A 24,686-nucleotide genomic window follows, 5' to 3' on the forward strand; every position below is an offset into this window, starting at 1 on the left:
GAAGGAAGGTAAGTATTTTACTAAGCAAGTTGCATCCTTGAGGGGGTATATTAAATAACAGACAGTTGTCTGTAAGTAAAGTAGTAACTAAAGTTACAGTTGTCCTTCAAGTCACTATCTTGGAATATATATATACTGATTATGAGGTACAATTAAATCAGAAGTCCTTATCTACTTCCTTTGCGGGCTTTGGTTCTAAGTATTGAAGCAGGAGTGGCATCCAGGCAACTAGCATTGTTATATGTAGGGGTCATCAATTGTCATCTTGATGTTTCTCCTATGACGAGTTTCCTTTAAAGCTGAACTCCAGGCAAACGGCTAAATACACAGATAAAATGCATATAAGGGAATTTTTTTTTTAACAAACTCTATTGATTTTTCAATTTTTGCACATACAGTAAAAACACAAAAAAGCAGGATCTGAATGCCCAGCGCTCACAGGGGCAGTCTATCAAGAACAATATCGTGTAAAATAACACAATTACATAACCAAATAAAATAAAAAATAAAGGTGTGACTCTTGGTACAGCAACCACACTTATATTATCGCCCAGCATAGGTCTCCCTTCAACTTCAGGAACAGTAAATAATACATGGCCAACAATCCACCATACATATGATTCCAGCCGGGTGCCAGGGGGGTCTATACCATGGTAGTATCTTCTAACCATATCGCCCAGACTTTAACAAACATGCGAGGACAACCTCTATTTATATAAGTGGTTTTGTAAAGCGGCGATTGAGAGTCTACTAGATGTTTCCAGTACCCAATTGTAGGGGCTTCTGTTTTTCTCCAGTGCAGAGTGACCGCCTTTCTGGCATAAAATAGCAGTAGACCGAGTAGTGTCTGCCCAGAAACAATGCTGGAAAGACCCTCTATCAGGCCCAACAAACATATTCTAGGAGAGGGAGTAAACAGGATCTGTGCTTACTTGCTGATAACAACCACCACTGAGTCCCAATACCTTAGTACAACCGAACAAAACCAAAAAATGTGGATATAGTCAACCAAATCCTGATTGCAATGCCAACAAATCGGAGTGTTGTGTTACACTATTTAATTTATTATTATTTCTCAGTGACCATCACCTGTTTATTATTGCTCTGTGTCTTTTAAGCTATCTTCTCCTGTCTAAGCTGAGCTCTTTCTCTCACCGTACTTGTGTATATCCCTTCCCCTGCCTCTCTCCAGTAGTCATTCCACTGCATCCTGTCTTCCGAATGCATCTTTCCTTGTGGGATACAACATTAACGTTTTTCTACCTATGATTATTCTCCATTAAACGGAGCATTGGAATGGGTTTCCTCATCTGACTTCCTCAACATGTGAGTTTATTCATTGAGTTAAAACGTCTGACCCGATGCAAGGGATAAATTCAACACCACGTGGTATAGCTGTATACATCGTTGGAGATAAAGTTTATGGCCTAGTAGTTGAGTCAGAACACGGAGGAATTGAGGGATTAAGCCGATGGATCCTCTGGAGCGTGTAACAGGCTCTATGCTAAGAATCCTAAATTGTATTAACCTGTCCCTAAGGGAGACCAACTGCCTAAAGGGCATATCCCACATATCTGTGCAGTCCTCATCATCCAGATCTGGAATATCCAATAACCACTTCTGGTTTGCACCCTCAGACAGCAAATGAGCAGGAGTCTGATGAGGTCAACTCTGTTCTTTCCTCCTATCATTATGCACATTTGCACACAACACTTTTGATTGACTTGCAGTCAGATATGTTGCATGCAAATACAAGGAGAGAAGGCCTGCTATTCCCTCATGTGAGGACTACTATACAGTGGATTGCAGGAGGCTGATACCAAGCTGAATTCTGGTAATTACAGGTATGTACTAATTGTACTGAAATACCTAGCTGCATTCATTTGTGATTTATTCCTGCCCGAGGTTCAGCTTTGAGACATATTGACTGTCCTTGCATGAATGTTCAGTAACCATTTCACCAAAACATATTTCTTTTTTCTTTTTTTTAGGGTTTATATTGGAAGGCGTTTGACGACCTCCACTGGTACATTCTAAAATGGAGTGAGCGGAGCTTTATTCAAGCATGAGAAGAGAGCAGACCTCTGGTCATCATATTCTGCTCTATAAATGAATGTTGTTTATAAAGCCTATCATTAGTGGGGGGGATAGAAACCTCTTTAATGAAAATAACTGTTTCATTCAGATCCATTGGCATGTTCTAGGCTTTCATCCACTGTGAACTGTAGTTGTTAAAAGAACATCGGTTCTCTGTACAGGCAAAAAAAAAAAAATGTGCCTACTTTGTTCAGTTGACATTTAGCTTGATTTCAGTACCCAATATACTGCCAATGGTGGAGAATAATCTTGCTGCCACCATACTGGGCTTGGTATGTTGCCATGGTTCAATAGATTCCATAGGTGTACATTGTGGTGGTACTTTAAAAAAAAAATTTAGCTAAGTCTGCAGTGCAAGAAATATAATCAATAGTGTTTGCAAATGCTATTTCTTATTGTTGATGATCCCCACTGATAAATACATTAAACACTGCTTCCTAAGGGCAGGAAAAGCAGCTTCTCCTGTACAAGAAATAGTAGAGCACAGAAAGGCTTAAAGCTTAGGTCTGGTCAGGGAAGCCCATCTACCCCTGTCTAGTTAATGACCCCATTCATTTTAGAGAAAAAAAAAAAAAAGATAAATGATCCTAAATAGTTACCTGATTTGCTGGGTTCTGAGTTTTTGCTTCTTCGCTGCAGAGTGGGAGTCCATCTTTAGTTGCCCACATCACTGCCTAGGTGACATGGACCTGTCCAGAAGAAGGGTCCTCTCAAGCTCTGGAGGACTATGATGGACAACGGCAAGACCAGTAGGTGGCAGCCTGGACTGCATCGCTGGATCACTGGTCTGAACTCACGGAAGAGGTGCCATTGAGGGTCCCATGGTGGATACAGGTAAGTGAAGAGGGGCTTACAAAATTGTGAATGAGAATGAGTGGAGGGAAGATGGCTGCCAATTTTGCCTGGAGATGGGCATTAAAGCAAAGGGTGCCAAATTTGGTTTTGTTCAGATGCATGTGGCTGTCTTAGCTTCCCATGGTCAGTTTTAGCATTTCAACATTTTTGGATAGCATAGGAAAAGATTAAAGACCTGTTTATGGTTTTGCCATCTTTATCCTGATGGGGGACTTTCACTTCACTTCCTGTCCCAGAGATGCAACAGGAAGTGAAAGTAAATTCCTACATAGTAAGCTGAATTCCCCTGTTTTCATTGGAATGTTTTTCCCCATTAGAAGTTTTTACCTTCTATCCCTAGTCTGGTTACAAATGTAAAATATTGGATTTATCATCAGCTCTATCTTAGTGACAACACCAGGGCAAATAGAGCCCACCTAACAGGAACACAGACAGCAATAAAAACCCGATAAACGTTCAAATCCCACCAAAGTTTTAGCTATACATACATTTTTTGGTACATTATTTTTAATCTTGCATACAAATCAATAAATATGATTTATATATTTATAAATTAATAAATATTAAAATATATTTTTAGTTCATATGAGGATCCCTCATTTGATAGTTCTGACCAATAATAGAGCCCCTTACAAGGGATTTTTTTTTTTCCAGTTTTCAACTCATTTCCACATTCTCAAATGAGTTTGTTTCCAGTCACCTATAAGGAGTGCATGCATTGTAGTATACTACATTGTAGTATACTTTTGAGTACACAAGTTGCTCCTGGTAGTCTAAGAGTGAGCTCATGAAAAGTAGATTTGGTTTGTAGCCATGCATGTTTGGTCCCTATAGACCGCTCGTCCTTACCAGAGGTGGAAGCCAAGGAAGGACCTGAAATAAATATGGCTCGAACAAATCTCTTATTATGGGAAACAAAAGAACACTACCTGGCATTAGTTAAAGTTGTTGCTTTTTTGAATTGGAGGTACAGTGTTTGGGTCGGGATCAGATGTACTTTCACTTCTGTAAGCCATCACATCTCAATCACTACATCTGCTTTGGCTTATTCAGAAATGGTAAAATTTGATAACACGTCTGCAGTATATGTTCAGTGTGCACATAGAGACTTTTCTGGTAATAGGAAAATGGGGGTAGTGATTTTACGTGGTTTACTAACCACAGAAAAAGTTGTCTGTAATTTAATAAGAAAGAAGAAAACCGTTTTACAGACAAGGATGCCGGGATATATCAGGGTTGACAAAGTAAGTAACATTGTTATACTGGTATAACCAGTTCCCAACCACTCCATAGCAGATGTACTGGTACAGGGCGGACGCTCTGTGTAAAATCACGTACTGGCATACCTTGGTATATGAACGTCTTGGTTAACGTAATTTTCGGTTTATGAATGAAAATCCATTGAAAATAATGGCTCGGTTTACGAATTTGTTTCGCAATACGAACGGATCAATTGGTTTTCAATGCATTTACAAATTATTTTTTTTTTTAATCATGTCCCCGTACAGTACTATGCCTTTAAAGTGCACTTTATAAAGGGTTTTGAACAGATAAGCCTTTTTTTTTAACTTTTTTTCTGACCTCCGGAACGGATTAATTGGTTTTAAATGCACTTACAAATTTTTTTTTAATCATGTCTCTTTATGCCTTTAAAGTACACTTTATAAAGAGTTTTATAAGATAAGACTTTTTTCTGACCTCTGGAACGGATAAATTGGTTTTCAGTGCATTTATGAATTCATTTTTAATCATGTCCCTGTACAGTATTTGACTTTGGAGTGCACTTTATAAAGAGTTTTGTACAGGTTTAAGACTTTTTACTTTTTTCTGATCCAGAACAGATTCATTGGTTTTCAATGCATTCCTATGGGAAACCGCATTTCGGTTTACGAATTTTTCGCAATACGAAAAGTCCTGAAGAACAAATTAAATTCGTAAACCGAGGTACGCCTGTACATATATGTGATTTTGCACTTTTCGGCTTAGGGGGCGCACTCGCGCTGCCGGTGTGCCGCTTCTGCTGTGATTAGTCACAGCAGAAGCCAATGAGAGTGTGCAGACCAATGGATGACCGCCGGCACACGCTGATAGCCTAGTAGAGAGACAGCAGAGCAATGTCCTGTCAGTGGCGATGTGGTGGATTTTGTTTACCTGCAAAGTAGGGAATACAATCCAGCACATTACCTAGTAAAAATACCTCACAATACACACACCAAGCACTGTTAGGCACACATTTAACCCTTTTGATCGCCCTAGATGTTTAACCCCTTCCCAGCCAGTGTCATTAATGCAGTGACAGTGTATATTTTTAGCACGGATCACTGTATTGGTGTCACTGGTTCCCACAAAGTGTCAGTTAATGTCAGATTGTCCACCACAATATCGCACTCCTGCTATAAGTCACTGATCGCCGCCATTACTAGTATAAAAAAAAATAAGTACAAATTCCAGTATATATACCATAGTTTGTAGACACTAATAACTTTTGCACAAACCAATCAATATACGCTTATTGGGATTTTGTTTTTTGCCACAAATATGTAGCAGAATATATATTGGCCTAAATTTTATGAAATTAGATTTTTTTTAATTATTTATTTATATATATTTTTATCACTGTGATGATGCTCTGATCTCGCCACATTGCACTGTTTCCTTTTTTTTTTCTTTACAAACTTTATGAAGATGTCACACATACGTCTTATAAAATTCAAGTGCCAGTCGTGCACTGCATTAAAAGAAAGCTGCATGTAGTATTTTTTTATTTCAGTGCACTGTGCCTGCACATTATCGGGACACAGTGGCATTTTGCCTTGCCGTGTTGTGGGACTGCTCTGGGATAGCCCCCCAACACAGTCCCTCTGCATGTGTTGTGAATGTACCCTCATTCCTGGGTACTAATGTTACAGCTTTAGGCTGGCCATACACTATACAATTTTCTGTCCAATTCCTGCCCAATTTCCTTTAGATTTACCTTCAACTATGTAGTGCAAGGGCTTTCCTGAATTGAAAGTGTTTACGTTTGACCTCATATTATATGGGTTTTGGTAAATCTAAAGCAAAATTCTGAAGAAAATTGTATAATGAAAATTGAATAATAATTACATAAATACATACATTATACAATTTTCTTGAGATTTTTGCTTTAGATTTACCAAAAACTATATAACAGGAGGTCAAACCTAAACAATACTTTCAGTTGTATCCAATCAGACAGGCCCTTGCACTTCACAGTTGAAGGTAAATCTAAAGGAAATTGGACAGAAAATTGTATAGTGTATGGCCAGCCTAAAGCTGGCCATACACATGTAGATTTTCGGACAAGAATATTTGTTCGAAAAGTCGTACGAAATTCCAAGATTGAAGAGGTGGACACTGGGTGTAAAATAGGCTGTATGAATAGGAAAATAAAGTTTACTGAATGGTTAGTTGGGTCCGGTACTATTCATGTGGCAGTAAGATTTGCTGCTAAAGTCTTTGCTTGATACTGTTGACACTTCAATGCATCATAGATGGAAAGCATCTGCATTGTGAAGTGTGATGTGTGCCATGGAGCCAGTAATGGAAGACTGCACACTCACATTGTTTCCTACAGATAGTTGTCACTGCCAGCACACTAATAGGAAAGGCCCATTTTTTTGTGACAGCCACCCGACCCACCCCGATACAGAGTGTTCTCCTGTGTGAACAGTAAAAATAATGGATACTACAATATTTTTCCTGTTCGTTTACTGTTTTATTACATGTGAATCTCAAAAGTGACACATAGCCTATAATTAACCTAATGCTTATTAAATATTACAAGGCATCTGTCAAGGAGCAAAACACTTGGTGTAGATGAATAGGAGCTGCTTCACTGCCCCAGAAAAAGCGCGTTGTTTATCAGTCGTACAATAGCAGCTTTTATCAAAGGCCGATCACATGGTTTTGTGACCCTTAACCTCTTCAATAACGGGCATTTATACCCCCTTTCCTGCCCAAAGCCAATTTTCAGCTTTCAGCACTGTCACACTTTGACAATTGCGTGGTCATACAACATTGTACCCATATGAAATTTTTATCATTTTTTTCACACAAATAGAGCTTTTTTTGGTGGTATTTAATCACCACGGAGTTTTTTATTTTTTGCAAAATAAAACAGAAAACACCTGAAACTTTTGAAAAAAAAAAAAACCACACTTTTCTTCATTCCGGTTATAAAATTGTGCAAATAAATAATATTTCTTCATAAATTTAGGTCAAAATGTATTCTGCTACATTTCTTTGGTGATAATAATAATAATAATAGAATTTGTATTTTTTTTTCAAATGTTTATTATTATTTTTTATTTTTATTGAATTTTTTTTTTTTTTTACTATTTTATTTTTCAGCACACTGTGACCAAAGCAATACAATGTTACCATAGTAACATTGAACTACTCTGGGCAAGTGATCAGGATTTTTTTTTTAACACATTATGATTGCTAATACCAATGTATTTCATTGATATCTGCAATCCATTGTTATTGAATGAAACTGATTCATTCAGTCTTTTGTTGTGATTAGCTGTGATTGGGCAAAGCTGATCACATGATACAGATGGGCTGTGATTGGCCCTGTCTGTATCATGTGACTGCCTTGACCAGTCATAGCTAACAAAATAATTGTATACAATGGATAGCATGACAGGAACCCAAACATTGTATACAATTGGCATGTGATCTGCTGTGATTGGTCACATGACACTGGCAATGGGCCGGTGTAGTGATATGTCATCTGCTGTGTCCCATGGACACAGCCGGTGACAGATTGCGCTGCTGCGCAGCCCCGCAGCCGCGTGAGTGGCTCGTTTTGATAGGACGTCATATGACACCCAGTCCTGCCAGTGTCCCGCCTGGCCATCAGTCTGCTATAGACCGGGTGGGAAGGTGTTAAAGTTTTTTTCTGATTACAAAAGGCTTCTGGGTATAAACAGGATGTTGTTAGCGGCATTCAAATTGTATACAGAAACACTTGAAAATATCATATTGCCCATTCAGGGCAGAGTACTGGCTCCTCCTGAAAGCCCTACAGCAATGTATACTCACCAGTCTGCCTTCCCCCATCGTACTGCACTCTGGTCCTCTAATGGAGCAGGTGACCTTCTCCATGTGACAATGGCCAATCAGCAGGCCCAAACACTATGATGTTAGAGAAGCAGTGACATCATATTATTGTTATTATTATACAGGATTTATATGGCACCAACAGTTTGCTCAGTGCTTTACAATATAAAGGAAGACAATACAATATAGTTCAATACAAGAGGGATAGGAGGGCCTGATCCTTGGAGCTTACGATCTAGGATTATTCCACCTTAGTCATCTTCAACACCAATGCAGTGAGGGGCCTCATGGCCTGTACACATGGTAAGAAAATAAGAAAATTTCCATACAAGGAATGATCGGTCAGTTATTTGATTGTTCGTATAATGCTTTCAACAGCAGTTTCTGACTTTTTGGATAACAAAAAGCGAGGGTGCGAGCTAGAAAATATTATCATACGTGAACACAATGTCCAGTTTTCGTTTAATGTATACAGTAATTGTACAGAAGTAATCAGAAAAAAAAACATGCATGATCAGATCCAAAGAACGACCCTACACTTTCTGTTCTACTACACTAGTATGAAGCTATGTTTGCCTTTTGTCGGTTAAGAATTTTCATGCAAGTTAAAGTGATTTGTTATTTTAAAAAAAAAATTCCTTTACAAACATATCATATTTACCTGTTCTGTGCAATAGAATTGCACAGAGCGGCCCTGATCCTCCTCTTTTCAGGTCCCCACTGGGCGCTTCTGGCTCCTCCTCTCTTGTTGGTGCCCCCAATAGGAAGCTGTTTCCCAGGGAGGCACTCATGTGGGCTCACTCCTGAGTCCCGCTGATGTGTCCATTGACACAGGACAGTGGGACTCGGGCCCACCCTCTGCTTCCTCATCACTGGAGTTGATTGGCAGGAGTGGGAGCCAATATCTTCTGCTGCTATCTATCTGCCCATTGAGGAGGGACAAAGCCAGGAGCAGCTCTCGTGCATGGCGCTGGATCTCGATGGGGTTCAGGTAAGTATGGGGGGGGGGGGTGAGGGGGCCAGTTTTGACACACAGGTTTTTTTACATCAATGCATTAAAGTAGAAAACCTTGAGGCTTTAGAACCACTTTAATACTATTGCCGGTTACATCATGATACGCACCTTTTGTGGCATGTTGGACAGTCGTTCGTCTGATTTTCTAGGCTTTAGATTAATGAGTTTACCTTGCTGGGGGATGGGCTTTCAGGAGATGCTGCTACTTTGCCCTGTATGGGTAGGTGACAATGTCACCTGCCTCCTGTTAAAACGGAGCTCCACCTAAAAGGGGAAGTTCCGCTTTAAGCCTTTGTCCCCCGCTCCCCATTAAGGATTGGCACCTTTAAGGAATACGGGGAGAGGGGGTACCTGAATTTGACAGGTACCCGCTCCCACTTCTGCTGCGATCAACCTAGGCAATTGGAAGCGGAAATTGTCCTCCCCTTCCCTCCCTATAGTCTTCTGGGACATGTGACAGATCTCAGAAGACTATGGGGCCATTCACAAAGTGCAGTGCTTCTCGCACATGCGCAGTGGGCACCCAGCTGTGAAGCCGCAAGCTGTCACAGCCAGGTGCCCACACTGAAGATACCGGGGACAGAAGATGGCTGATGAAACCAGCTGTGGTGAGGACACCTCTGGACCGAGGGACAGGTAAGCATCTGTATTTTAAGAGTCAGCAGCTACAGTTTTTGTAGCTGCTGACTTTTATTTATTTTTTTTTTCAGGTGGAACTCCATTTTAAAAGGAGCTGGTAAGGGGACAAACATGGGAGCTTCCATTATTGAAGTAGATTTTAGCTTGTCATTATGATCCTTCCTGCACTAGGTAGAAAGTAAACTGCATATGTAAGCCAAGTGACTCTGGCTGATGTCTGTGAGTCATAGATTTACTAAAACTGGAGCACTCAGAATCTGGTGCAGCTGTACATCTGGTGCCAATCAGCTTCTAGCTTCAGCTTGTTCAATTACGCTTTGACATTAAATCCTGGAAGCTGATTGGTTTCAATGCAGAGCTGCCCCATGCAATTTTAGTAAATAACCCTCACTGTGTAGTGAAGCAAGGACCAGGTTAACTGATCGGGAACTTGCAGTCTCATCTGTTTTTTGTTTTTCCTTTTTAAACCCTTTAGAGTGTGGAAGGGTTAGAATCTGTCTATATTCCTATTTGGAGGATTTCCACTCACTCCTTGACAGGTAGAACAGGAAGTAAGTAGGTCAGGATTTTATTGCTGTCTGTAGGCCCATTAGGAAGATTGTCCTTCCCTTTCTGTCCAGGTGAAGGGTATCATAGAGAACATAAGCGACATCTGCAGTGTGTGTGCAGAGTATCTTCTTTTTGCTCACAATACCAGCATCAGCCATATGGTCAAGAGGGTGCTGCAATGACTCCCCGACTGGTCACAGTCTTTAACATAAGATACATTATCAGCACGCCAACAAGATCCTTGCAAAGTGTGTCACCTGACAACGGGTTCCTGTGTGTTTCCAAAATATTGTCTTTGTGCTCGTGCAATAAAATTGAACTTTACAAAAAGCTTGCTGGTGTGCTGACAACACAACTTAATCATCTTCAGTGTGGGGACACAGCACTGAAAACCTGACCGAAATATCTCAGTAGGAAAAGGCAGCAGTGTGAAATGTTCCTCACTACCTGGAGATGACCTTCAAGTCCCATAGCACTCTGAAACATGCTAAACCATGCCAAGTTATCTGTGGCCTGGTGAGCGGCATCATAGAAGAGATTTGCCATTGCCATTATACATTTGTACAAGAACTCCTGGAAAAGCACCTTAATGTCTTGGAAATCAAAGATTAAGCACAATTTTAAGGTAGATTTTTATTTTAATGACTTTCTTGTAAATTGTGATTATATTCTGTAACTGTTATCTAAAGTCAAAACTTTTTCTTTGCATTTTGGATCGAGGAAGGAGGATTGAACCCAGTGTCAGTTGTTTTTTTATTTGCCATCTCTGTGTCTCAAGAGATATTTCCCTTCGCTTCCATTCAGCTCAACAGGAAGTGAGAGAATCAATGTGAACAAAAAAAAAAAATCCTCTTAGACCATTGGCACAGTGTCTTCTCCCCCTATTGGCAGATTTACCCTCAATTCCTGTTCTGGTGGCAACTCAGAATTTTGAATTAACCCTCACTCTGGGACATTGGCGATTCAGAGAGTTTGAGCAAATCTCCATATTGGGAACATAGTTAGCAATATAAACCTGACAATAGTTCTAATCCTTCGCCCTCATTCAAATCTAAAGAAATTTTTTTTAATTTTAGCTATACTTTAATCTCTGTATATACATTGTAAATGAATATAGAATTTATGTTGCAAACAAGTGAATGTTGTGTTGCATTTCAAACCAAAGTAATTTTGTAAGGCTGTTTTTTGGTAACAAAATGGTTTCATCAACTGTCTGAATGTATTTATTGTCCCACTCCCTTTGTCTGATTTGCAGAAATACCTAATTTTTCCCATTGAGGGAAAACAAATTCTTTTTTCTTTTTTTTTTCCCACCCATGCTGCCCAGGGAGAGAAAATAACGAATCTCCTTGGCTGTGTGAGACATTCACCTATGAGGTGTGTTGGGGCCGATTTAAGTAAACTGGAATTAAAATTGGCGCAGCTTGCCAAAGAGCAACCGGCTTGCTTTGTTTTTCTAGAAAATGATACATTCTTATTTGGATAATTTAGCCAACATCTCCATGTATGGTTCAGTTTTTATAAGCACAATTCTGATCAAAAATGTCAGTATTGTCTACTGCAGCCATGAAAACTAGAGGAAAAAGCAGATAAATATGGTGATACGTCCAACTTGGAATTTCCTTCTTTGTTGTTTAGAAATTGCTCTGTCTTGTATATCAAACTGTTTTAAGTTACTGAATTTCATCTATGACAGCATACAATCAGAAATATTGTGGTTTTAAAATACATTTCATTAAAGTCAAAGCTATAATAAAATTTTTAGTGTTTCCAATGCCAACTGTCTGGAATGCTTTTGTAGCTTCATAGGTGGTGTCACCCAATGATGAAAATTGGTCCAGATGCAGTGCTTAAATCCTATCTCATAGGAAGCTATAAAAAAACCACAAAATTGATGTAGCTCTGCAGTCATTGATGCACCATTAAATGTATTTAAGTGAGAAAAATTATACATATTATACACACATACATACATTTGTGTTCAAAATAAAAGCAGTTTGTTTAAAAAAAAAAGTGAGTAAAGTTCAAAATCCTTATAATAGCTTTTAGCCCTGGTTCACACCGAACGCAACTTTGAAATCGCGCTACTTTAAGTGAAGTAGCATGATTTCAAAGCTGCAGATCAGTGCGATTTGTACCTTCGATTTCACTGCGGCTTGCAACTTCACTTAACAGAAATCAATGCAAGTCACAATGAAATCAGAAAAAAAGTAGTGCAGGAACCATTTTTTAAAATCGCGCTACTTGAAATCACACTGATTAAGACCGTGCCATAGAAATACATTAGCTGCAACTTCAGGTGCAATTTGTAAATTGCATGCTGCACCTGAAGTCGCACCAGTGTGAACCAGGGCTTACTTCCATACACACAAATGCATTGGGAACACTGCACAGTCTATTCCAAATCAAAACATGAAGAAAAATGTTTCAGATTTGTTATTTTACGGAAAGTGAAAAAAAGGAAATATTAGGCTGTTCAAAGAAATATAAGTGTCTGCATTTTTCTCTACAAACACATTTACTGTATAAACTGAAAAATGCTTGAAGATTTAGCTTTCCGTCTTCACATCTGTGTTGCATGGAGTCGACCAATTTCTGGCACCTGTGAACAGGTATTCCAGCCCAGGACGATTGCACTACATTCTAACAGAAGTTCCCCATGACTGGTGGACAGCTAATATTGTACCTATTCACAAGAAGGAAAGCAAAATAGAAGCTGGCAATTACAGGCCAGCGAGTTTAACATCAGTTATAGTCAAGTTAATGGAATCACTGTGTGGTTTTTAAGTGATCAATGATCCTTCTTTTCAATTTGCTGGACCCAAAGCAGCACGGCTTTACTGAGGGCAGATCATGTCAGACTAATCTGATTGGATTTTTTGACTATATTGCCAATGTTTTGGACCAGGGTGGTGCTGTGGACATAGCAGGGGTTTATTTACTAAAGCTGGAGAGTCCAAAATCAGACTCCCTTCTGCATAGAAACCAATCAGCTTCCAGGTTTCATTGCCAAAGATCATTGAACAAGCTGAGGTTAGAAGCTGATTGGTTTCTATGCAGAAGGGAGTCTAATTTTGGACTCTCCAGCTTTAGTAAATAAACCCCAGCATGTCTTGATTTCAGCAAAGCATTTTGCTTGAGGTGATTTGATAAAGTTCCACATAATGATCTAATACAAAAGTTGTCCAAGCTAGGACTTAGCCCTTGGGCGGTTCAGTACATATGCAGCTAGCTAAAGGATAGATACCAGAGTGTGGTTGTAAATGGGGTTCACTTGGGACTTATCTATCCATTAGCTAGCTGCATATCCACTGGATCACCCAAGGGTGCTACCAGAGTGTTCCGAGTAAACCCCATTTACAGACGCTGAGACCCATCAATGGTGGTGTACCACAAGGCTCTGTACTAGGTCCTGTTCTATTCGATCTATATGTAAGTGATATAACTAAAGGATGACACAAAGGTGTGCAATAGGGTTGATATCCCAGGAGGTGTCTGCAACCTGAAACACGATTTGGCATTGCTGGAAGATTGGTAAAAGTGGAAATTGCAGTTCAATGTTTCTAAATGTAAAAAAAAACCCTTGAGAGAGTACAACATTGGGGGTACAGTGTTGGCCAGCACTTCAGAGGAAAAGGATTTGGGGGTATTTCTTTCAAATGATTGCAAACAGTGTGGCCAGGCACTGGGGAAAGCAAATAGAATTCTAGGATGCATCACTAGAGGAGTCACCAGCAGGAGGAAGGAGGTCCTGATTCTCCTACATGGAGCTTTAGTTAGACCTCATTTAGAATACTGGGTCCAGTTCTGGAAACCTCACTTACAAAAAGATATTGATAAGATAGAATGAGTCCACAGAAGGGTAACAAAAATGGTGAAAGATATGGGGGATAAAACATATCAAGAGCGACTTCAGGAACTTAACATGTACAGTCTGGAGCAAAGAAGGGAAAGGGGAGACATGACTGAAATCTTTAACTACATCAAGGGAGTGAATAAGGTTCAGGAGGGCAGTATTTTCAACAGGAAACCAAAATCAAGAACATGGGGACATGACCTTTTAAAGGATAAGTTCAGCTTTTAGACAAAAAAGTGCATTTATTATTTTTGTCTACAGGAGCCTGGAAAGCATTGCACCAACGATCAGTAGGTCGCTGATGCCATGCAGGTCTCCTGCAGACCTGTCAGAATATCTGCTTGCTGTACAAGATGTACAGATATTCTGACAGGAAGCTTCAATGAATTACCACGGTGCTCCGTGGTAGTTCATTGAAAACTACAAGCCTACGGCCGCTAAGGCTGTTGGGACTTGCCGTTCATTCATTCACAGAAACTTCTCTTGCAACAGCTGCGGCTATGGGAACATAGCCACCTAAAAACGGGTGGAACATGTACCGTGTTCCCAAAGGTGAACTTATCCTTTAAACTAACTGGAGGAAAGTTCAAAACTAATCTCAGAAAGTAGTATTTCACTGAGAGTAGGTGATGCTTTGAATAAACTTCCAACAGAGGTAGTGAACCAGCCAACAGTAAATAGCTTCAAACATGCTTGGGACAAGCATAGATCTATACTAACAAAAAAAAAAAAAAAAAAAAAGCTAACAAAAAAGAAAAAAAAAAAATGGGTGGACTTGATGAACCACTTGGTCTTTTTGTAACGTCATTTTTCTAAGTTTCTATTCCACAATTCCTCTGCATATTTGGTTTCACCTCAGAAACAGCATTTTTGATGTCACCCCACACGTTTTCTATTTGATTAAGGTCCGGGGATTGGGCTGGCTACTTCATAACGTTAATCTGGTTGGCCTGGAGCCAAGATGCTGCTCACTGGTGTCGGTGTCTTATTAAAATACCCATTTCAAGGGCATTTCCTCTTCGGCATAAGGCAACATGACCTCTTCAAGTATTTTGATGTATTCAGACAGATCCATGATCCCTGGTATGCGATAACACATCCCCATATCATGATGCTTGAGCCACCATGCTTCACGGTCTTCACAGTGTACTGTGACTTGAATTTATTCATCTGACAAACTGTCTGCATCCCCTAGACCCAAAAAAAACAATCTTGCTTTCATAAGTCCACAAAATGTTGCACCATTTCTCTTTAGGCCAGTCAATGTGTTCTTTGACAAATTGTAACGGAACCGGACCCCGACTGCACTAGGGTATTTCCGTTAGACTCCCACTCCCTGTCCGAACACAGATCCACGGACACCACCTTTGACCATACAAGAGACAGCACCAGACTTGAAGGATTCCGGGAGATAGACTGCTTTTTTTTTTAACAGATACAAGATATATACATAGATATGTACACGGGGTGGGGAAATACACACTCAGTAAAAGGAAAAACATCAGCAGGCAGTCCCATCAGGGGGAAAAGGGCTGCCAGAAACACCCCCCACCAAGCCAATGCACAAACACATACATCCCATAATAGTTTGCTCCCAAGCCACACACACAATAGAACAATGGGATGCAGCCCCATGGCAGTGAACAATGAACAACCCCCACCTAAACATGTCTACACAATAGCAGGACATTCCACCCTGTACCCCAAACAGGCACATGGTAACTTACACATAAGAGGGATATGGGGAGCTGAGACAGGGTTTCTCCCACCTCTCTAAAGTTGGCTGTGTTCCATGGGCCCCCCACCCAAAGTGACTCCTGTCACAGTAAACTCTACAGCATGTAATTTTTTCAACAATGGGACTTTGAGGGGGCTTCTTGCTGATAGCTTGATTTCACATAGACGTCTTCTAATTGTTACAGTGCTCACAGGTAACTTTAGACCTTCTTTGATCACCCTGGAGCTGATCATTTGCTCAGTCTTTGCCATTTTAGCTATTCTTCGATCAATTCATATGGTAATTTTCAATTTACTTCCATGTCTTTCTGGTTTTGGTTGCCATTTTAAAGCATTTGAGGTCATTTTAGCTGATCAGCCTAACAGTTGCTGCACTTCTTTACCTTTTCCTCTCTCCAATCAACTTTTTAATCAAAATACGCTGTTCTTCTGAACAATGTTTGGAACAACCAAATTTACTCAGATTTTCAGAGGAAATGCACTACACCCAGCATGTACATTTGCTGCCTTTGTTCTTAAAGAGATATTAAAGGCTTTTTTTAATTTTTTCTTTAATAACACATCATACTTACCTGCTCTCTGCAGTGGATTTGCACAGAGCAGTCCAAATCCTCCTCTTCATGAGTCCCCTGACGGTGCTTCTGACCCCTCCCACCTGTCAGATGCCCCCATAGCAGGCAGCTTGCGATGGGGGCACCCGCTGCTCCATGTGTTTATTCACGCATGGAGCTGTCGCTTGGCCCCACTCCCTTTCTTTTCTCATTGGCTCACTGGCTGTGATTGCCAGTATGAAGAAGTCATGTTGTTCTTGATGAAAAGCGTCAGCAGTATGGTTACATGACATCATAATGCTGGAAGTACAGAGTCGGCCATTTTACTTACTGCACTGTGGTTGGGTATTTTTCCTTTAGGGGGCAACTTGGATTGTATGAAAAAGGCAATTATTTCTGTGCACAGGATTTGTACACTATATTTGAGTAATAACTCTTTTGTGAATAAAGTGAGAGTCTGGAGTTATTGCACTATGAGAGGTCTTTTATTCTTTCCCCCATTTTAATGGCACATATGAGATACATAGAACCATTGGCAGAAAACTGTGAAGAGTATTACCTAGAATACTGAGAAAGCAGTTTTTGACCAAATCTGACAGTTGGTCAATGTGTGGAGGTAAGCGGCAGTATTGACCGGTGGAGATGTATGGAGGTGTAGCAGCTTGAGGACATTCAGCGCACGCTTGTTCTTTTATGTAGGGACACTGCACGGAGTTGGAGCACGGAAAGATATATACAACATTTTTTTCAAGTGGATTATAAGGACTGTTTCATATACACTTATTTTGCAATTTGTTGTTTTGTATTTGTGTATCACCAAGTAATTATTATACAGTGTTGGTAGTAGATATATTTATGAGATACCTTCAATGTTTTTGAGGTTGCGCAGCACTTTTTGGTTAAATTTGATGTTGACTGCAGTCTTTAAGTCATTCCACAGATTTTCAATGGAGTTTAAGTCTGGGCTCTGACTAGGCCATTCACTTTTTTCTCCTACAACCACTGTGTGTTCATTTTTGCTGTGTGCTGTGGGTAATTGTCCTGTTGAAAAGGTAAACCTTCTTCCCATTGGCAACTTTCTGGCAGAGGGCATCAGATTTTCCTCAAGAATTTGATGTTTTTTTGCCCCAGTACATTTTTTTCTTCTAGCCAGACAAGTGCTCAAGTCTCTGCTGCAGAAAAATACCCCCATAACAGGATATTACCACATGCATGCTTTACTGTAAGAATGATTAATTTGGATGGTGAGCTGTGCACAATTATTAGGCAAATTGTATTTTAGAGGATTAATTTAATTATTGAACTACAGTGTTCTTGGTCAATCCAAAAGGTTAATAAACCTCAAACCTAAATATTTAAGAAAGTAAGCGTCAGGTTTTGGCGTTCTTGGGAGAATATCTATGTGTGCACAATTATTATGCAACTAAATAAAAATTTTCCCATCTCATTTATTTTCACCTGTTAAAGAGAATAAAAAAACTCAACATTTATAAATAAACATTTGACATTTACACACACACCAAAAAAAAAATCAGTGACCAAAATAACCACCCTTCTTTTCAATAAGCCATGGAGTCTGTCAGTTTCTTGATGTTGACAATCAACTTTTTGTGCAGCAGCAACCACAGCCTCCCAGAGGTGTACCGTTTCCCTTCACCTTAAATCTCCCGTTTAAGAAAGGCCCAAAAGTTCTCAATAGGGTCAGGTGACAAAGAGGGCCATTTCATTATTTTTTAATCTTTAAGGCCTTTACTGGCAAGCCACGCAGTGGAGTACTTCGATGTATGCAATAGAGCAGTGTCCTGCATAAATATCATGGTCTTCTTGAAAGATGCAGACTTTTTCTTGTACCACTGCTTGAAGAAAGTGTCTTCTAGAAACTAGCAGTAGGTTTGGAAGTTTATTTTGAGTCCATCGTCACCTAAAAAGGTTCAACTAGCTCATCTTTAATAATACCAACCCATACCAGTACCCCACCTCCACCTTGCTGGTGTCTGAGTCAAAGTGGAGCTCTGTGCCCATTACTGATCCAGCCACAGGCCCATCAAACTTTTGAACAATCTTTCTTCAGATATTTCTTGGCCCAGTCTTGATGTTTCAACTTATGTGTCTTGTTCAGCGGTTGTCGGGTTTCAGCCTTCCTTACCTTGGCCATATCTCTGAGCTCCTTGTACTTCTGGGCACTCCAGGTAGGTTGCAGTTCTGCAATATGAGACTAATGGGTTCCTGGTAGCGTCACGTTTGATTCTGCAATTTTTGACAGTTAAATTGTATCTTTTTTTTTCTCAACATGTTTCTTGCAACCCTTTTAACTATTTGCAACAAAATGTTTGATGGTTCTGTGATCACACCCCAATATCTTAGTTTTAAGAGCGCTGAATCCCTCTGAAATACTTTTACAATTTTTGACATTTCAGTCAGTTAAAGCTTTTTGGCCTATTTTTCCTGAGGAAAAGTAACTGCCTAATAAACATGCACATTGCTATAGGGCATTGATCTCCTTAGGCTGCACGGTCTCATTACACGATATGCTTAAATCCAATAAGCATTCAGGTTTACACAGCTTGGAGTTGGACAGTATGCATAAAAATGATGATTTTTGTCAAAATACTCACTTATATAATAAGTGCAGTGTGTTGGATCTCCACCAGACATATAGTGTTGAGGCCAAATAATTCAATTTTAGTCTCATCTGACCAGAACACCTTTTTCCCATGTGGACTCAGAATCTCCAAGGTGCATTTTGGCAAAGCTCAGTTGTGACTGCATGTGGCATTTCTTGAGAAGTGGCTATTTGCTTGAAACCCTCCCATACAAGCCACATCTGTGGAGAATTTGTGATCTTGTCGTCACATGTACACAACGACCACTGTGATAAATGCCTGAAACTGCTTCAGTTGCTGTAGGAATCTTAGTAGCATCTCTGACCAGTTTCCTCCTGGCTCTTTCATCCAGTATGGAGCGACGTCATGGCCCAGGGAGTGTTGTACCAAATACCTTCCGTTCTTAATAGACTTCACTGTGCTTCTAGGTATTGATAAAGCCTTTGACATTTTTTTTGTATCCATCTCCTGACTTGTGCCTGGCCACAACTTTATCTCAGAGATCTTGCTCAGGTACCTTGCCACTCATAGTTGATTGTTTGCTTTAGTTGCACTATCAAAGACTGAAATGTTTCAGGAAAGCTCTTTTAATGCTGAGCTAATCAAAATGACAACAGCTGTTCACAGTGGAAAGTCAAATTGCTTTGTGTGCTATTGAGCAGGTGATTAGCTACACCCAATTGAGTCATTAGGAGGGGGGTGATTCTTTTTCCAACTCAGTGTTTTTTTTCTGCCATGTTGGTGTTATATAAGTTGCACAGCTGGATAAAACAAAAACTGTCTCTTCATTTCAGGCTGCAAAACAAAATGTGATTTTAAAAAGGGGAGTGATTCTATTTCTATATCCACCCAATTAGCAGAACGGTGTGTCACAATTGGAAGAAATGCTGTGGAACAATGGAAAGAAATTCTTGTTCTTTCACATAAGCAGAAATCGTGCATACATTTGGATGTCATAGGGCCACAGTGCAAACATCCACAACACACTTGAAAATCATTAAAGTGGTAGTAAACTCTAATAAAGCTTATCTGAAAGTAAAAAGATGATAGCTCTTTTTGAGAGCAGGCCCATGCGCTCTGAAGGAAGAGCATACCCGTGTCATTCCTTTAAAGCACTGTGCCGTGGCCTGGGGACACCCCTGCACATGTGCGGGAGTGACGTTTCGGTCAGACAGCTGGAGTTCGTGAATCCGGAAGGAAGACCAGGTGAAGATGGAAGCCCTGTCAGCAGTGACAGCGCGCTGCTGGAGAGCTGTGTTAAAGTAAGTCCTTCATAAATGTGCTAGTGTGAGATGCATACTAGCACATTAAAAATTTTTTTACCTGCAGTACTACCGCTTTAAACTGAATATTTAAATGGGCAATCAGAGCTGAAAGTGCCTTGCTAAAAGTGTGTAGCAGCTGCAGAACTCACTTTGTTCACAGCAGTTAATACTTTTTCTCTTAGTACAGTAGACAAAAAAAACAAAAAAAAAAAACTGGTTATATAAAAAGAATGCAAAAAAATAAATTATAAACACACAACTCAAATTCAGGTAAACATTTAAAATTTATTAAACTTTTTGGTCAAAATAATTGAACAAATATATACAATCCCGTTGTATAGGTCTGTTTTCTATTTCATGAACATGGTCAGATTTTATGGCCAAAAAGTTTCACAACTTAGCAATTTGAAATAGTGTCACAACCAATATACAAGATAGGAAGATTTTTTTTTAATATTTTAAGCCTTTGTTTATGTAAAAAAAAAAAAATCTGAATTTCAAACCGCAACTGCACCTTTCTTAAAAAGTCATACTTTAAAGACAGAAAAGTGAATCAATCAGCTCTTTAAACAGTGTTTTACCCAATTTGTTGTGCTTCTACAGTGTTTGGAAGTGTCAGTGTATGAAAGTTTCATTACCATGGAGGACTACAATTCTGTACAGCCAATCACACGAACATTTAAATATTCATAACATTCCAAGTTCCCAACACACACACACGCACGCACACAATTGAACACTTCCTATTAGGCAGTGCTAATTCTTTAAGAGTCTAAACCATCATGAAGCATACAAGATGGGCAACACCATTTAGAAAGCTAATTTTGCCATCCTGCCTTAAAATATCAAATTTGCCAGAAAGGAAGAGTTGGCCTTTGTCTTGAGCCAAGTCTAATATGAAGAGTGGCACTCTATGGACATTAATCGGGGATGAGGTACATATTTTGTTCTTGCATATTATTACTGTCTGAACTGACCAATGAATTTATTAAAAACAGATTGAAGGTCAACGTGTTTTCTCGTCTCCAAAGAGGCACAAAATTCTTGCACTTAGTACCAGTCTCAGCTTCCTACGACTAGACGCATCTCGCCTACTTAGCTATAGGAAACCAATTCCAAGTGTCAAGCAACTGTTTACAGTTAAACCTATTTGTTCATTGCAGCCATTTTGTAAGAAACAAAAATATAAAAATATTGTTTGGCATTAACAAATTAAAAATGTCCCGGGCTGAGGTGCAGTGATGGAGTAGACAAAAACAAAAAAACCGTATAAAAAAAAAAAATAATAATAATAATGCACATTAGGTACACTATGACAATTGTTAGCATGTTACAACCGTCCTACATAATACTGTGCAAAACCCCTGTACTTTTAACTTCCGTTCACTGGATACCGACAAATATAACCAAGTAGGTTAAAATTCAGTCAAATGACAGGTCTTGAGAATATGGAAATCCCATAGTAGTCCTGGCAAGCAGAGCATGCTGGGAAATACAACTTCTCAGCTGAATGGTGCTGAAACCTTACCATTTCATTAAAAATAAAGGAAAAAATAAAAAGTTGCAACACATGAATGCTGAAAATACAAAGTCAGCTGGGTTGTATCAACAGTATACAGGAAAAAAAAGGCAAATAGAAAAGTCCAAATTCTAAAAAAAAGCCTGCTTCTTTTCATACTTTATTAACAAATTTCATAAAGGGGTTTCCACAAGAAAGTGGTTAGAAATACAGTGAATGGAGGAGGGGAAGGTGCTTGGCACTGCCTACTGAACCAATTCAAATGAACTGCTCAAATACAGCAATGGCCAAGCCTACAGAAAGATTACAGGAATGTTACAGACAATGGGAATTTATGTGTAGTAACTGTTAACTAGTCGATTTTCACCGTTTAATAGTTTAGGGCAGTCAAAGCAATGTAGCGGATTCTTGATTTGCATACTTACTGATAGTATGTCACCCAATAGTGATTACTCACTGTAAAAATAATGGGACTTTATGGACCAAGGTGCACAGTAACGCCAGTAGCTGTGACTGAAGTGGAAAGACAGGATTTGTGAAAACAAGCTGCAGGGAATATTCATCTTTCCTTGCCATGAGAGAGCAGCAAATATGAAGTCCAGTGTGCAGCACCCAGTAAAAAATGTGCCTGTGCCTTCTGCTACACTGGGTGCTGCTTATGAAGCTCCTACATTACACAATCAGAGCTTTTCCTGGCCAAGACCTGCAAAATTCCAACGTGCTGAAGAATTGGGGGTAGGTGGTCACTTTTTTTAATTTAATTTTTTTCCACAAGTGGCCAACAATGCCACATAATTACTGCTGTTAGGCAACTTTATAGCATTTCATTGTTTGGATTTGATGGTTAGGCTTAGGAAGTAAAACAAAAAGGAGAAAAACTGTAGTTCCGTTCTGAATTAAGGCCAAAGTCCATTAACAATTACAGAACAATGGAAAGGTCAAACTATTACATTTAAAACACTAAGTTTCTGTTTCCCTCCAGCTAATGAAATTGGTCTATGGCAATGAAATAAATTCATTTAAACACAGGCAGAGTACTGACCTCTTGAGTTTTGCTCCTAGCGGTCTTGCCCTCTGGGTTATGGACACTAGGTGGCCCTGGCTTCCTCCTTACTGTATGGAGCATTACCATGAAAAAAAAAAATCCAGGTTGGCTTCCTGCCAATTTGTTTTTCATTTATTTTCTACACAGGAAAGCGCATCCAATTTTTTGTTTAGTGGTAGGACAACACGGTCTGATCTCTTACAGATAAACAACTAGGTTTAACTATGCAAGAACAAGACTTTGTCCTCAAAATTATGGAGAGGGGAAAAGGAAAAAAAAAAAAAGAAAAAAAAAAGGAAAAAAAGAAAATACCATCTTTAATTAACTTTGTCCTGAAATATATACAAATTATTGGTGGCAGCAACAGCAATAATATTCTCTTTAGGGTGCCATGCAGTGTGTAGAATCTTTTTGTTGAAGTCTAGGCTGTCGACGTTGATCTCGTCTTTCTTCCTCTTACCACCCGTACAGACTTTCCTTGGCTTTAGAATGGCACGTGGTTTGCTGCTCTCTCTAGAGGCCTCCAAGGTGATATCCCGACGTGTGTTTCTGTCGAACATTCTGAAGAAGTTGTTGTAAGATCCCGTCATAATCGCACTAAAAAATATGATAAACACTTAAATCACTTAGTAAGGAAAAAAAAAAAAAAAAAAAAAAAAAGCATACAATGGAGTTGATTTACTAAAGGCAAATAGACTATACACTTTGCAAGATGCAGCTGCACTCTGCAAGTGCAATGAATTCAGAGCTTAGTAAATGAGCAGAAGCTCTGCTGACTTCTATCATCCAATCATGTGCAAGCAGAAATTATGTTTTTATTTTCCTTGCATACGAGTGGGTATTCTTTGCAAAGTGAAGCTTTACCTCAAATACTAAGCTCTGAAGAAACTGCCTTTGCAAAGTGCACAGTCTATTTGCCTTTAGTAAATCAACCCCTATGTTTTCATAAATATTTTCAATCTAAAGAGTAAGGAATTTCAATATATAAAAATGCAGCTGCAGACACAAACAGTGTCAATTATCCTACAACTTGTCAATCACGGAAGCATCCCTCTCCGCAGCTCCTCTGTGCTGTAGTGGAGACAGACACCCAAGCAGAAATGAAATGTTGCCAGACATTTCATAAATGTGGAGAAGTCTCATCTGCGCCAAGCCCCACCTTCTTGCAATCACTGTTTTCTATAATCCTCCTCATGCAATTTACAGATTTTAATGTAAAACGCTGGCCATCAGACAAGACCCTCCAGCCTATACGTAGATGGTACATGCTACCAGTCCCAAGATTTCACTACCTATGGTGTGTTCACATGCTCACAAACTGATGGGAAAATACTCTTCCTCAAGGGACACAGCTCGATACGTGACGTAGGGTTATATTGCTATGGTAGAAATGGACGATATGTGTATAGAAACTGAAGGCCAGAGCCTTGGAAACTATATAACCTCACCCACATGCAGCAAGCAGTCCTAAAAAGGTATTAAAAAAAAAAAAAAAGTCTGAAAGCCAGATAACCTACTTTATTACCTTCAGGAATAACAAACATGGATTCAATTTGATGTAAGGAAGTAGTGGCTGAAAGCTAAACCCCGATTGTACCTCATCACATACAGACAATGGAGAGAAAGGATTCCCTAGAAGGGAACTGGTGCCAGCACAAAGAAGGTAACCAACATCCTCAAACTGAAGAGCAGAGAGCACTTTAGGGAAAAAAATCTTGGTCTTAAAAATAGCATTTTCTTTATGTCAAACCAAATTAGGGTTTCTTACAGTACAATGCTGATTCTCAAGAGGCCCTTCATGCCAAAGTGATGGCCACAAGAAAGGCTAACATAATAAAGTCAAAGAAATGTCCTACAAGGCTGGCAATCT

General features: G+C 39.5%; 2 protein-coding genes across 2 annotated transcripts in view; one reads left to right on the forward strand and one right to left on the reverse strand.

The window, feature by feature from the left end:
- BNIP3 (BCL2 interacting protein 3) overlaps positions 1 to 12,020 on the forward strand; it is a 55,818-nt gene extending 43,798 nt beyond the window's left edge. The window contains exon 6 of the mRNA XM_089669285.1: positions 1,992 to 12,020. Within this exon, the coding sequence (XP_089525411.1) occupies positions 1,992 to 2,037 (46 nt within the window). The 3' untranslated portion in view covers positions 2,038 to 12,020. The remainder of the gene's footprint in view (positions 1 to 1,991) is intronic.
- An 8,497-nt stretch (positions 12,021 to 20,517) lies between these two features.
- The window catches only part of PPP2R2D (protein phosphatase 2 regulatory subunit Bdelta), a 38,222-nt gene continuing 34,053 nt past the window's right edge, over positions 20,518 to 24,686 (reverse strand). Inside the window, exon 10 of the mRNA XM_089669300.1 lies at positions 20,518 to 23,413. Within this exon, the coding sequence (XP_089525426.1) occupies positions 23,134 to 23,413 (280 nt within the window). The 3' untranslated portion in view covers positions 20,518 to 23,133. The remainder of the gene's footprint in view (positions 23,414 to 24,686) is intronic.

This window comes from Staurois parvus, unplaced genomic scaffold, assembly GCF_062004578.1.
Source record: "Staurois parvus isolate SC_StPar_1 unplaced genomic scaffold, SC_StPar_1.0 ptg000009l, whole genome shotgun sequence".
Classification (NCBI taxonomy): domain Eukaryota; kingdom Metazoa; phylum Chordata; class Amphibia; order Anura; family Ranidae; genus Staurois; species Staurois parvus.